Source organism: Asparagus officinalis, chromosome 3, assembly GCF_001876935.1.
Source record: "Asparagus officinalis chromosome 3, Aspof.V1, whole genome shotgun sequence".
NCBI classification, from domain to species: Eukaryota; Viridiplantae; Streptophyta; class Magnoliopsida; order Asparagales; family Asparagaceae; genus Asparagus; species Asparagus officinalis.
In genome coordinates, this window is record NC_033796.1 from 60,093,420 (window position 1) to 60,108,645 (window position 15,226).

Consider the following 15,226-nt stretch of genomic DNA (forward strand, 5'->3'; position numbering starts at 1 on the left):
TGTCATAAATTAAGTTCAGGGGAGTTGGAGACTTTCTGTCTCAAATTTGCAACGTTATATGTTAAAGGCATTGCAGTTCAAAGTTATGGATCATATCACCTAGGTGTTTAAATTCAATATTTAATGTATGTCAATGTCCTATATTGTCTTGTACACTTTTATATGATTAGCAATAGCCACAAAATTTCTGGAATATGTACACTGCAAAGCACACGAAAGATGTCTTTTATACGGTGACAAAAGCTTTGTTTGTGAATCAGCTCTATGAATAGTGGGTAATTCTCTTGTGAAAAAAATGGGTGCAGTGAATGCCTTCTTTCAACTAATTATTGTTTCGTGTACAATAATATATAAGAGTAGTTGATTGGGGTGCAGTGAATGCCTTCTTTCAACTAATTATTGTTTCGTGTACAATAATATATAAGAGTAGTTGATTGAAGTCTAACCTTTTGAATGTTCTGTTTAATTATTGTTTCGTGTACAATAATATATAAGAGTAGTTGATTGAAGTCTAACCTTTTGAATGTTCTGTTTGCAGATGTATGTTGACGGACCCAATGTGTGGTCTGTTGATGAGTGAGACTCCGAAATAAGGATTTTGGACAGGTGATCCCTCTAGGTATTCTGTCTTTTCTACAAATACCCCATGAATGTTGATATATTCTCAATCCAAAGTGAAAAAGATGTACTTTTTTTTCTTTTCTACTTTACGCTAGCTATATATGCGTGTAAAATTTATCTGTAGTCTTTGACTTGGAATTCACCTCCACATATGCTCACACACCATTTTATCTGTATTCTTTGGCTTGGAATACGCACACGCGCATACTTGCACATAAAAAGAAAGCACATTTTATTCATAGCATATAAAGATGCAGCTATAAGTATTTGGAGGAGCTGAACACACAAATATTTGTTATAATCTGCGTTGCATGGAATTATGCTTGAAGCACACAAATCCATGTCCGAGTATCTGCATCAACAAACGCTAGACATTTCATCGACACAAACCTGACACAGCACATATCAGCCCCTCAACTAGCCCAGAGGTAAGTTGACTTGGACACGCGATACTTAAGTGTTTTTGGGTTATGTCATTAGAGATTTGCAGTTTATGTGAAATTAGCTTTGTACAATTTATTGTTATGAAACTCGATTTTATATCATCTCTTGATAATTTCTTGTGTATGCTTGTATGTAAGATTACAATCATCATGTCTAGTGCTCTATATCCCCCTTTTTCCCTTAGCTTTTGTACTTATCCATGGCTTATATTGGTGTCTATGCAATACGGGTGTTTATACAAAATTGGTGCATAATGTATTAAGGACTAAAACAAGTTTCTGTTTTGCTCCATTGTAGAATAACGTATTTTGTTGTGATAAAAGAGAATATTACCAAAAGCGTATCAGAAGTAGGAACTTGTACAAGTATTATAGGTGGGAGAATAAGCAGACAGGTAGAGGCTGAAAACAAATACTTCTACTGTACTAGGGAATCATGTACAGATTGAGGAACTTGTGGGTGATAAGTATTTTAGGTGGGAAATTTAGCAGACAAGTTGAATAAATACTTCAACTGAAGTAGTGGAAGCACATTAGAAGAGGAACTTGTGGATGGTAAGTATTTTAGGTAGGAGAGATAGAGTAGGCAACTAGCAGGTAGGATTGAAAATAGGAACTTCAGCTCATTTGGTTGTTGCTTGGATGTATGATCATAGAGTTGGCATTGGGCAGGATAAAATGTATTGGGGAAAGATGTCTTTTCCCTTACCATAATGGATAAATCTGAAAATGGCAATTATTCTACTCCGTGGGATAACAGGTAATGCTGCTTTTACCCTAGGTGAATGATTTAAACTCAAGGAAGAAGAAAGAACAGATTTTTGAGAGGGTTCCGCTAATGGATAAGAGTTTTTTCACTTTCTTTGTTGTGATTTCTCAAGGAGAATTACTCCACCATTTATAGGGGCTAAACCCACTAACTCCACCCTCTCAGATCCGCCCCAATGAGAGATTTTCTCTCAACAACCCTTTCATGTTATCACGTTCCGCAATTCTCTCTACTGAGAATCATCGTTGATTTGGTCACCATGACCGAGTCAAGCTAACAGTGAAATAGAGTAATAAGAGAAAGAACGAAGGCGTGCAAAAACCAATTAGAATTAGGGTAAAAAATAGGAAAGGAAGAAAAAAAAATACTATTGCCTTTTACGAATATAATTTCTTAAATTAGATTAAGTAGCTAATTATTGTTATCTTTATTTATTTATTACTTCTTTCTTGAGACAAGGAATCTTGGCTAGGTCAACCCGTTATCTAATTGTTACTCTTATACGTTTACTAACTAAAAATACTAATGTAAAGGAATATGAAGGTGGCTGGGGAGATTTCTTTTGGGAAACAGAATAGCTGGCTGACAGCCTGACACTAGCAATGTATGTGGGGTCATAACGCCTTTGTGCGTGCAAACCCACGCCCACCCAAAACAAAATGCCTTTATGAGGGAATAATGTTAGTCTTTAGCATTAGAAATTCATGAAACGACGAGGGAATAATGTTTTGATGTATGAGAAACGCTGTAAACAGGAAATCATTAATACGGTTATAATCTTTATAATAACCAATTAGTAATCTGCGTTAATGAATGAGAGGTATGAGAATCTTGGTAGCGTACTTGAGCTGAGGTTGACATGGGCACTTTCGTCATTGCACCCGACACAAAAATAACATCTCTGATGATCCCGGTGCCAACAAGACCATGAGAGCGTTCCTTGAACAGAAAAAAGGAAAAAAAAAAAAAAAAGACCGTGAGAGCGGAGACGCGGAACTGAGCTGCTATGCTGACGTCGCCCATGTGACCTCGCGCCTCGTATCCCTCACGTTTTGGACGATGCCCCTATTCTTTTCTGGGGTTGGGCCCCCACCCGTCTATTGAAAAGGGAGGACTAAAGGGAGTCTGCTGCCCCCAAAAGGTACGCTGCAGACAACCCCTCGCCTTCATCGACTTATCATTTATGGATTTGATTAGGGGGGAAAAAAAATAATAAAAATTAAGGCACTATTGCCCTCCTAAGCTATGAGATATTTTTTTTGCGCATAACCATAACCCATGAACTGTATGTTTGAAGTATTTTTGGTCCCATAACTTATAAAAAAGACCGTGAGAGCGGAGACGCGGAACTGAGCTGCTATGCTGACGTCGCCCATGTGACCTCGCGCCTCGTATCCCTCACGTTTTGGACGATGCCCCTATTCTTTTCTGGGGTTGGGCCCCCACCCGTCTATTGAAAAGGGAGGACTAAAGGGAGTCTGCTGCCCCCAAAAGGTACGCTGCAGACAACCCCTCGCCTTCATCGACTTATCATTTATGGATTTGATTAGGGGGGAAAAAAAATAATAAAAATTAAGGCACTATTGCCCTCCTAAGCTATGAGATATTTTTTTTGCGCATAACCATAACCCATGAACTGTATGTTTGAAGTATTTTTGGTCCCATAACTTATAAAAAACACTTGGGGCACACCTTGGGACACACTCCCAACCACACCCCTCACCTGCTACAGTGCAGGGGGGCCCCTAGTGCTCCTCATAACTTATTCCCTGAACTGTGACTTCAAGTACCTAATTTCCATTTTTTGTTTATTACTTTATGATAATAAAAAAAAGTAAACATAAACAATTTTAATAGTTCAAAGGGTAAGATAAGACTAGAAAAAAAATAGTTCATTGAGCGATAAATAAACTAATTTGATAGTTCAGATGAGTGGGCGCGAAACGGAGGCACATAGGTAAGGCTAAATAGCACTTATATACCCTACAGTTACGCTACTTTAGCATTTATATGCCCCGAGTTACAAATCATGTCAGTTATTATAAATCCTAGCTTGTTTAAATTTTGCACGCTGTGCATGAGAATATTTCCTAAAACACTCTCGCGTGTTGGTCACATGTCAAAATGAAGTTGAGAGGTTTCATGAGAGACGCTATAGTTAAGGAGGTTTGTTGATTGAAGTGTAAAAGATTAGGGGGAGGTTTCATGAGAGACGTTATAGTTGAGAGGTTTTTTCTAAATTTGCACCGAAAGTGAGAGGGGTTATCTATAATACCACCCTTAAATAAGGGAGTTTTGTCAATTGAATCGGTTGAGTGGGTTTTTTTAAGAAAATCCTCATAGTTGGGAGGGTATTTAAAAAATTAACTCTTCTTTTAAATATAGCTTATTTATAATTTGTGTCTCAAAATTTTAATAAATTTAATATTAGTCCCTAAAATTATGAGCAATTTTAAAAATTTGAGGGAATAACATAGAATCATTAGATATATTTAAAATTAAGGAACTAATACCTAAATAACATTTACATATTTGCTCTTATATGCATTCTATTAAATATCAGCCAATATATTGCTATATCAGCTAATATATCGGGTTAAAGACTTCATCTCTGTAATATTTTATATTTTCTTTTGTTTTTTTGATATATCGACCGTTATTGAAAATTGACTGATATATCCCTTTGTAGATATCAATAAAATCGTGTTATTTTTAATTTGATTGTTGGCTTAGGTTTAGATCATATTTGGGAAACAAAATTGGAACCCACAAAACTCATAAAAGCCACAATTCTTCTTCCAAATCTTAAGCATATATCTTTATATAAAGTCTTATGTTTAAAATTCATTAATATGTTAGATTACGTATTACAATGTCATGTTATGTATGAATATTATCTCATATGACACCCATTATTACATACATATTCTTGATTTTTTACAATCCGATATCATGAATTTTATTTATTCAATATTTATTTGTTGTCCAACACATTATAGTAGTCCTTCAAAAACACCTTCTAAAGTTTTCTAAGCGAATTATATAATTTCAAAAAATAATTCAAAATCTTGAAACTCGTTCAAAATATGATACTTTAATTTTTTCCACATCTCCTCTACTATATAAATATAAGCTAAGCATCTGGCCTCATATTGTATAAAGAATATTATTTATCAATGGAATCATATACTAAAAATAAATGTTTCAAATCTTTTATAGTCTTAACTGAACTTAAATACCTTATAGTTTATCAAAATTATACTTATATACCTCCATTTGTATCTTGCTGCACTTTTTTTTAATTTTAGATAATGTATCTTGTCGCGCTTAAATATCCTAATATTTTCTAAAATTAATGTTTGTACCTCTGTCTTGTTACCTAAACATAATAATGCTCTTTGTAATTTTCCTATATGAGTTTCGTGGTATAATTTTAGGATAATTCTATATTTTTTACTCTTTTCATAAATACTTTGTTGACATGCAATTATCTATTAATATATCATTATACATTACTAATAATTAATATGATGTAGAGTTTTGCAATAACGTTGGAAGTTTTTGGGACCAAATTATACAAACTTAAAGTGACATATAATATAAGTAATTAACAATGATAATTAATTTAGTTTATTAGTATTAGAATGTAATATCAAAAGAGAATAGGAGCAATATAGTCCATGAAAAGTTTTTTCACAACTCACTCTTTTATAGGGAGTATATATCATGTTATCATCTTCGGTTGAATTGTGTGAGCTTTTGACGAAGTATATGTTAATGAGCTTCGAGCTTCAAGGTGGAGGTCCGAGAAGAGAACTCAAAGCATCGATCGGATGACTAATATTGAAGGTACTAATTAGTGTCCTTATTTGTTTTATAATTACTAATACATGAATACTAAGTTATTATGAATATACTATCAAAGACATTGCAGGGATTGTGAAGGAAGTCTATCCGATAAGAGAGTACACAAATCTGGGAAAATGCCGACATGTAGGTATATTAAACTAATAGATGAAGAGTAAGATTGTATTATAACTTAATGCGAAGTTCATAGACATAATTATTAATAATATGAATCATTGTTTCTTACAGGGATAACGAGTGTATGGTCACATTATGGAATAAACTAGCAGTCGATTTTGACTCCAAATTTAAATATCATGATACAAATAATGTTGTTATGGTGGTGACTGGGGTTTTAGTATGACAACCTTAGAGGTAAAATTTAAATCAACGTCTATTATATATTTAACATTAAGAACTATAAATATGCATTAACCTTTGTATGCATGTATTGATACATAGGTTATAATACGGTTTCATCAACGACAACAACAAAAGTGTACTTCAATAGTGAGGAAGCAAGAGTCAAAAACTTAGTGTACTCCAATAGTGAGGAAGCAAGAGTCAAAAACTTACTACAAATGTGATAAGGTTACACCATACATTATTGTCACTTTGTGAAAAATAATGTCAAATTATTGAATTGTGAACTGTCTATATAACTGATAATAACTTATTGATTATACATGTAGGAATACTCACAGTGAGAACAACTTGCAGTTAGTGATTTCATCTGTCAATTTCTTCGATACTCAACCAGAATCAATAAAGGCCTCAGAAGCAACAATTTATGAAGTTATATATTTTGATGCTCCAAGAAATTCACAGGTAATACAAAATCTATCAAATTATTCAATTTATAACTATATAATTGCTGACTACATAATAATACCGACTCTTTTAATTATAGGACTACTTTTTCATACGCGATGTGCCAAAAAAAACACCTATTCCCACACAAATAGAGCAATAAACCGAATATAAAAAACAGAGCATATATTCCCAAAAAATAGAGCAATAAACCGAACAAAAAATATCACAAAATAGAGCTAAACAAGCTCGAAATTAGCATCAAAATATCAAAAACAGCACCTATTCCCACACAACTTAGAGCTAAACTCAAAAACAACTCGGTTCATCACATTATGAAACAGTAATTTTATTTCACTTTTGTAGGCTGTCAAAAAATCACAATAGATAGCTGATCCCCATCAAACACCGATGATGGAAGTTACAATCTGACGACTTCCAGAAGGCTACAATTTGAAGACTTTCACGTAGATCGCTGAAGGTTACAATCTGACGACCTTCACGACAACCGATGAGAGCTCTAATCAAACAGCCTTCACAATCAACATCGAGAGTTACAATCTGACGACTCTTGCATATCAAAGAGCTAAAGTAAAGATTACAAAATAACGATCTTTGCAAAACTTCGATAGAAAGAGACTACAAATCGACGGTCTCTTCAAACCAAGACGTGGAAATCCTCCCCGCGTACCAGCATCAAGACGCACCGCGTTCATAGCCGCGAACGCAGCTCAAACGCAGCTTCCAAATCGCTGCAAACGCAACCCAGACGCAGCTCTAATCGCTGACAGACGCAGCTCAAATCGCTGCCAAACGCAGCTCAAATCGCCGCCAAACGCAGCTCAAATCGCCGCCAGACGCAGCTTCCAAATCGCTGCAAACGCAGCTCAGACGTAGATTCCAACGCTGCAAACGCAGCGTCTAATTGCTGCGTCTGAGCTTCCAGACGATGCGTTCAAGCTTCCAGACACTGCGTTTGAATGCAGAATTCACGTCAGAACGCGGGCCTGCGTTTGACTCGTTCAAACACGAGCTGAACGGTTCCAAAACCGTTTCCCACGATCTGAGGGGATCACAACTCCACTCAGGAGTGATTTAAGGGGCGGTTACATCCCATTAGCCCCACTTAAGAGCGAATTAAGGAGGTGGTTACACCCATTAATCCCCTATAAATAACTAAGAAATCAACTTAGTTCGGGGCTGGATGGTTCGGGCGGTCGGTTGGAACTTCTTGGCAGCGAAAAAAGGATCCTTCATCCTTCGGTTGGAGCTTTGGAGATCGGCAACAAGATCTTCTTCATCCTTGGCTTATAACCGACTTTCGGTTAAATCAACTCTTTCATAGAGTTTTAAACTCGTTCAGAGTTCTCCACAACGTCAAATCGTGAGGAGAAGACCACGTTCCAGTGAAACAAGACGTCGGATCGTCAACGAGAAGCAAACTCGACGCGAGCATTCGAGGGAGGCATCTCATCGCCACCGTGAAGAACCCAGAATTAAACAAAGGGGAGAATCAAATTCATTCTCTTCTCTTTTGTAATCAGGAAATCCAATTGTAACTGAGATTAAAGGAATACAAATCAAATTTTCCTTCGTTGTCTTTTTACTGCAAATTTTTCCACAAACAAAAGATGGCGACTCCGCTGGGGACTAGCTTCTCTGACAAAGAAGTGGTGGTGCAATCCGACGTTCATCTCACAGGAACGACCATTGAAACTCTGATCATCGAGTTCGATCAAGCCAAGTATGAGGAAGCCCTTTCCTCCGGATCCCTTAACCCCAAGGCTATGCGCAAGTTTCGCAAGATCTCCAAGAAGACTAAAGCTCCAATCTCTGTCGAATCGCCAAAGGAAGTGCTCTCCTTTGGATTAGATTGCTTGAACAGCCCCTCCTCCGAAGGAGTGGGCTCAGCTTCGGCCAAACTCGTCCACCGAGTTGAAGGTGTTGCTGCCAAGGCCTTGAAGCAGGCTAAGAAGAACGTCGCTAAACGGAGGAGGAGATCCTTACGACGAGCACATCTCCGAGAAAGCCGATCCTCAAGTCAACATGAGCTTCGTGTTTGTGAGCCTAAACGCGACCCTATGCCCTGCGTTTCTATTTCAGAATGCAAGTTAGGCTCTGTGTGAATAAGACTGAACGCAGCCCTCAGTGGTGCATTGTACAGTCAAAACGCAGTCTTCAGGAGTGCGTTCCATTAACTGAACGCAACTCTCAGGCATGCGTTCGGGTGTCCAAATCCAATACAGAACCTGGTGTATACCGTGGAGCTTCGGGGCGCTGCCCCGAACCCCGCCGGGGGGTATTCCATCCCCCCCGGACCCCCTGGCCAGGGGCGCGCCGCCCCCTGGACCCCCGGCTCGCTGACCGGGCAGCGAGACCCCCGAATACTCTGCGTAGCGCAACTAGGTTGACAGAGGTGTAGTATTAACTTGGCATGAATTTTCACTAAGAGTGAAATTCAGAAATTTTCTTTGTTATCACTAGGATAATTCCAGAAAATCTTTACGTGTTCACTAAGAGTGAAATTCAGAAATTTTCCATGTTCACCAAGAGCCAGTCCTGTCCAATCATGGACTGGGGGTTCCAATTCAAACCTCACGATCAGTGAGTAATTCTCCTCGAATCTTTACAACAGATTTGAGAGAGTTCATATCGAGAGAAAGACCGATGCAACAAGTCATTCCTACGGTCCTCTCGGAATATCAATGCTGCTCATATGTGGCCAAACTATTGGTGTTCGACCAATTTACGAATGTTGCTTTGCCCAACCAACGACGATGTTCTCACAGGAAGAAGTCTCCAGAGACCGAATATCCTGAGGTCACTATCAATGTGATCGCCAGAGGGAAAGCCTCAGGTCCTAGTTCCGATGACTCTGAGACAAGTCGTTCGCCGACCGTCAGAGAAATCGCTAACGAGTTTGAAGGAGTTTACCAACGCACTCGAACGCGAACAAGAGCAATTCCCCCTATCAACTATCGGAGGTTAGCCCAAGGAACTAATTCCGATGATGAACACTCAGCCATTGCGGAGTCTCAATCATCAAGCTCTTTCATTGGGCATGAGAGCTTCGCCCACATGGCAGAACATTCCGAAGATCTTTCAAAGAGGGTTGCTGAGCAAGACGCCATGCTCAAATCACTGCAGAAGATCCTCAATGAACTCCTGGCTTTGTTGACTCAACTCGTCGCAGACAAGGCTAAATCTCAGAAGACAGAATTGCCACCTAGGCAAGAATCCTCCCGGAGAGGAAAAACGTCTTCATCCCGACCTCACACAAGCAAAGGGAAGGAAAAAGTGGTTGATGACAAGGCTTCTGACCAAGAAGCCCACAACCTAGAATCTTCCTCTGATGAAGGAAGAGAGACGGAGAACGAGCAGAATCTCCAATCTACTAAAATGGAAGAATTGGAAGCCCGCCTCAATGCCATGGCCAACAGAAGCGAGCTCCAAGAAGAGGGAGTTGTCAGACCCTATCCTGACGAATGGGATGCAGCCCCTTATCCTCCAAAATTCGAAGTCCCGACGCTACAAACTTTTGACGGCACGGGATCACCGAACCAACATATCTATCATTTCAAGTCACAAACTGGGAATGTGATATCAAACGACGCCATACTGGCTCGATTATTCATTGGCACCCTCAAGAGAGTTGCCTTTGAATGGTTCAGGAAACTGCCTGCCGGTTCGTCAGGTATGACACAGTCTACCCTAGTGGAGACCTGTCGGCACAATTTGCAAACCGACCTCCTAGCCCGAATCGGAGTTGCAGAATGTCGTTCTTGGAGACAACTAATCTCTCAAGGCGAACAGGCTCAAAAGATTATTGCCATGATCAAAGCTGAAGAACAAAGTAGGCAGGATCAACCTGAGCAATCGGAGCAAGCCCAACCTTCACCTGAGCAATCGGACCAAGCTCACTCTTCCCAGTCAGAACCGGAAGATACTACGGACACTGAAGCTAATCCTCCTCTTCGGTAGGATGGTAAGCGTAACAACTATCACGTTAACCGTCACCTCTGATAGTCCTTTTCCTCTAAATTCCACCACCAATCCTCTTCAAGTAGGATGGCGGGTCCACCAAAACTATCACGTTAACCGTCACCTCTGATAGTCATTTTCCTCCAAATTCCCCCACTAATCCTCTTCAAGTAGGATGGCGGGTCCACAAAACTATCACGTTAACAGTTACCTCTGATAGTCAAACTCATCAGATAATAGCCTACCAGGTGATGTGCATCTATTCCGACTTCATGGATAGTGCCCCACTAGGTGATGTGCCTTGTCTACCTCTTTTTAATCCCCTGCTAAGTCTTAATCAAGACTGGGGGTTGGTTACTTGGAATCCATTGGATTAAGAGTAATAAATCTTTCATATCGTCAAGTTAACATTACACTTCGGACGATCATCATCCCCACAGAGTATGCATTCAACTTGCATCACTCCTAATTTGTCACGTTAACAATACACCTCTGACAATCAACTTATCAATCCTCTTCAATAGGATGATAGGTCCTCAAAATTGCTCAAATCGCAATCTTCCCCAGCAAGATACTAAGTCTTCAAAATCTTAGTATCAAAATCCATCGCTTCTGATGATAAACTCACTTAGCAATTCTCCCCAGCGAGACGCTAGTCTTCAAAATCTTGCTCAAATCACAAGTACACATTCCTGTCACGTTAATATCACACCTCTGACAATCCACTTATCAATGCTCATCAATAGGATGATAAGTCTACAAAGTTGCTCCCATCGCAACACAATCTTGTCACGTTAATACCATACCTCTGACAAATTCACTTATCAATCCTCTTCAATAGGATGATAAGTCCACAAAGTTGCTCCAATCGCAACACAAATCCTGTCACGTTAACACTAAACCTCTGACAACCCACTTATCAATCCTCATCAATAGGATGATAAGTCCACAAAGTTGCTCCGATCGCAACATTCTCCCGTCATGTTAACACCAAACCTCTGACAAAACCCACTTATCAATTCTCATCAATAAGATGATAAGTCCACAAAGTTGCTCTAATCGTAATATTCTCTTGTCACGTTAATATCAAACACCTCTGACAAAATCAACTTATCGACTCTCGTCAATAGAGCGATAGGTCCTCAAAGTTGCTCTGATCGCAATACTTTCCACTTATCGACTCTTGTCAACAGAACGATAGGTCCTCAAAAGTTGCTCCGATCGCAACACTTTCCACTTATCGACTCTCGTCAACAGAGCGATAAGTCCTCAAAAGTTGCTCCAATCGCAAGACTTTCCACTTATCGACTCTCGTCAACAGAGCGATAGGTCCTCAAAGTTGCTCCGATTGCAACACTTTCCACTTATCGACTCTCATCAACGGAGCAATAGGTCCACAAACCTGTCAAGTTAACATCACACCTCTGACGACACAATCAACTTATCGACTCTCTTCAATAGAGCAATAGGTACACAAACCCGTCAAGTTAATATCACACCTCTGACGACCAATTAACTTATCGACTCTCCCCAATAGAGCGATAAGTCCTCAAAGTTGCTTCGATCGCAACATTCTCTTGTCACGTTAATATCAAACACCTCTAACAAAATCAACTTATCGACTCTCGTCAATAGAGCGATAGGTCCTCAAAGTTGCTCCGATCGCAACACTTTCCACTTATTGACTTTCATCAACGGAGCGATAGGTCCATAAAAATACTATTAGGTTAACATCACACCTCTAACAGTCAAACCCCCCGATGAACTTGTTAATCCTTTTTTAACAAGAATAGCAAGTTGTCATTATAAAATCCCCAACGGATTAAATATTTTCTGGAATTATCCTAGTGATAATAAAAAAAATTTCTGAATTTCACTCTAAGTGAAAATTCATGCCAAGTTAATATTACACCTCTGGCGCTTTCAACTTTCTTTCAGTGTTTCAAGTAACACAGGAAGAAATAACGACAAAGTCTACGTATTCAACATCGTAGCACCAAAATCCATGCCTTTTACGCATGGGGGACTTTATCTCGATCCCTAATTGGAGATAAGCCTACGCCTAACACGCGTTGCCGGTTAGTCTTTTTCCGTAAAAATGACAAAGTCTATGTATTCAAAATCATAGCATCAAGTCTAAGAGGGTTCATTCTCTTAGCACAATGTTACATGTGGAACGGACTTAGACAATCCACATGCTAGCCCGACTCAAACGGTAGTCGGTAAAGGCTTATCAAATCCGTTGATGGCTGAGGGTTTGCCAAAAATCCTATGCACATTTGCAGGTCCATCAACTTAATGGATGTGAGCCGAGACTTAAAACAAATGAACCAAAGACAAGTCTCAAAGACTTAGTCAAAAATGCACGGAAGCTACTTCCATGTCTTAAGTTAAAACGTTGAGGTCAGACCCGCGATGCAAAAACCGAACGCCGAGGTCACACCCGTGTTCCAAATTCAACATGCAAGGGTGAGACCCGCATCTCAAGTTCAAAATGCAGGGTCCACCCCCACATTCCAGAAGCAGGATTATGGCGCATACCTTCACACAGGTCCTACGTGGCAAATCCCTTCAACCAAGATGCCTTCGAAGCAAGTGCAGAGAACAAATCCTTTACCACAAGGAATCAACAGCTCCAAGATCAGAGTTGAGATCCAAAGTATTCCGAAAATTCGTCCCAGTCAACCGCGAACTTTCGAAAACTTTGGAGGGGGTTCTGTAGGCTGTCTAAAAATCACAATAGATAGCTGATCCCCATCAAAACACCGATGATGGAAGTTACAATCTGACGACTTCCAGAAGGCTACAATTTGAAGACTTTCACATGTCAAAGAGCTAAAGCAAAGATTACAAAACGACGATCTTTGCAACGCTCTGACAGAAAGAGACTACAAATCGACGGTCTCCTCAAACCAAGACGCGGAAGTCCTCCCCGCGTACCAGCATCAAGACCAGACGCAGCTCAAATCGCCGCCAAACGCAGCTCAAATCGCCGCCAAACGCAGCTCAAATCACCGCCAGACGCAGCTTCCAAATCGCTGCAAACGCAGCTCAAATCGCCGCCAGACGCAGCTCAAATCACCGCCAGACGCAGCTTCCAAATTGCTGCAAACGCAGCTCAGACGTAGATTCCAACGCTGCAAACGCAGCTTCTAATTGCTGCGTCCGAGCTTCCAGACGATGCGTTCAAGCTTCCAGACACTGCGTTTGAATGCAGAACTCACGTCATAACGCGGGCCTGCGTTTGACTCGTTCAAACACGAGCTGAACGGTTCCAAAACCGTTTCCCACGATCTGAGGGGATCACAACTCCACTCAGGAGTGATTTAAGGGACGGTTACATCCCATTAGCCCCACTTAGGAGCGAATTAAGGAGGTGGTTACACCCCTTAATCCCCTATAAATAACTAAGAAATCAACTTAGTTCGGGGCTGGATTGTTCGGGCGGTCGGTTGGAACTTCTTGGCAGCGAAAAAAGGGTCCTTCATCCTTCGGTTGGAGCTTTGGAGATCGGCAACAAGATCTTCTTCATCCTTGGCTTATAACCGACTTTCGGTTAAATCAACTCTTTCATAGAGTTTAAACTCGTTCAGAGTTCTCCACAACGTCAAATCGTGAGGAGAAGACCACGCTCCAGTGAAACAAGACATCGGATCGTCAACGAGAAGCAAACTCGACGCGAGCATTCGAGGGAGGCATCTCATCGCCACCGTGAAGAACCCAAAATTAAACAAAGGGGAGAATCAAATTCATTCTCTTATCTTTTGTAATCAGGAAATCCAATTGTAACTGAGATTAAAGGAATACAAATCAAATTTTCCTTCGTTGTCTTTTTACTGCAAATTTTTCCACAAACAACTTTTAAATTTTAAATAAACATTTTCACACATTTATGCACTAAAAAGATTGACCTTTATTGTGCTATTTCGGTTTCAGTTTTGAGTAGTTATTTGATCTTTAAAATTTTGGTTAATGATGGCTAGGGATGGTATAACCATGAAGATAAAAACTAAAGTTTCTAAATTTCGTCAATGACAGTTAATGATCATTTTTAGAAATTTTGGAGGGCTTTTATTGATGAGAAAATGAAGATTTCTTCTGCCACAGTTGGCGAGAGAATGAACTATTAATATGTGCTCAAATCTGAATATTTCCTCTAAAGTAATAAACTATTGATATGTGCTCAGATCTGAAAATTTCCTATTTATTTCTCTTTAACATTAAGAATCAGTGAGAATGAACTATTAATTTGTTCATTTTCTATTTATTTCTCTTTAACATTAAGAACAAATCTTTGAAAAGACACATTAATAAAGAGATTATTATACTTAGTTGATGATTTATGGTAGTGAATTTTAATATTTGATAATATTTTTTTTGGACAGGTCAGTTTCATATTTTATAATTTTTCTACCCAAGTAGGATTCGAACCTATGACCAGTCAGTTAACAGCCGACTGCTCTACCACTGAGCTACTGAGGAACAACGGGAGATTCGACCTCATAGACCAGTCAGTTAACAGCCGACTGCTCTACCACTGAGCTACTGAGGAACAACGGGAGATTCGACCTCATAGAGTTCAACTCCCGTTCTCAACCTGAGCTACTGAGGAACAACGGGAGATTCGACCTCATAGAGTTCAACTCCCGTTCTCAACCCATGAGTCTTAGAATCAGTGATAAGGAACTTCTATGGTTTTCAGGTGATGGAGAAGGTCGTTAAGAAGATCTCGAAGTAGGAAATTTCCACTCCTAAA

The 15,226-nt window shown here is 39.6% G+C and overlaps 1 protein-coding gene and 1 non-coding gene across 2 annotated transcripts in view; one reads left to right on the forward strand and one right to left on the reverse strand.

Moving 5' to 3' along the window:
* Nucleotides 1-268, forward strand: part of LOC109835178 (H/ACA ribonucleoprotein complex non-core subunit NAF1-like) — a 3,069-nt gene extending 2,801 nt beyond the window's left edge. The window contains exon 4 of the mRNA XM_020403165.1: nucleotides 171-268. Coding sequence (XP_020258754.1) covers nucleotides 171-268 — 98 coding nt within the window. The remainder of the gene's footprint in view (nucleotides 1-170) is intronic.
* TRNAN-GUU lies at nucleotides 14,881-14,952 on the reverse strand. The gene has a single exon. It is a non-coding gene; the product is annotated as a tRNA-Asn (tRNA).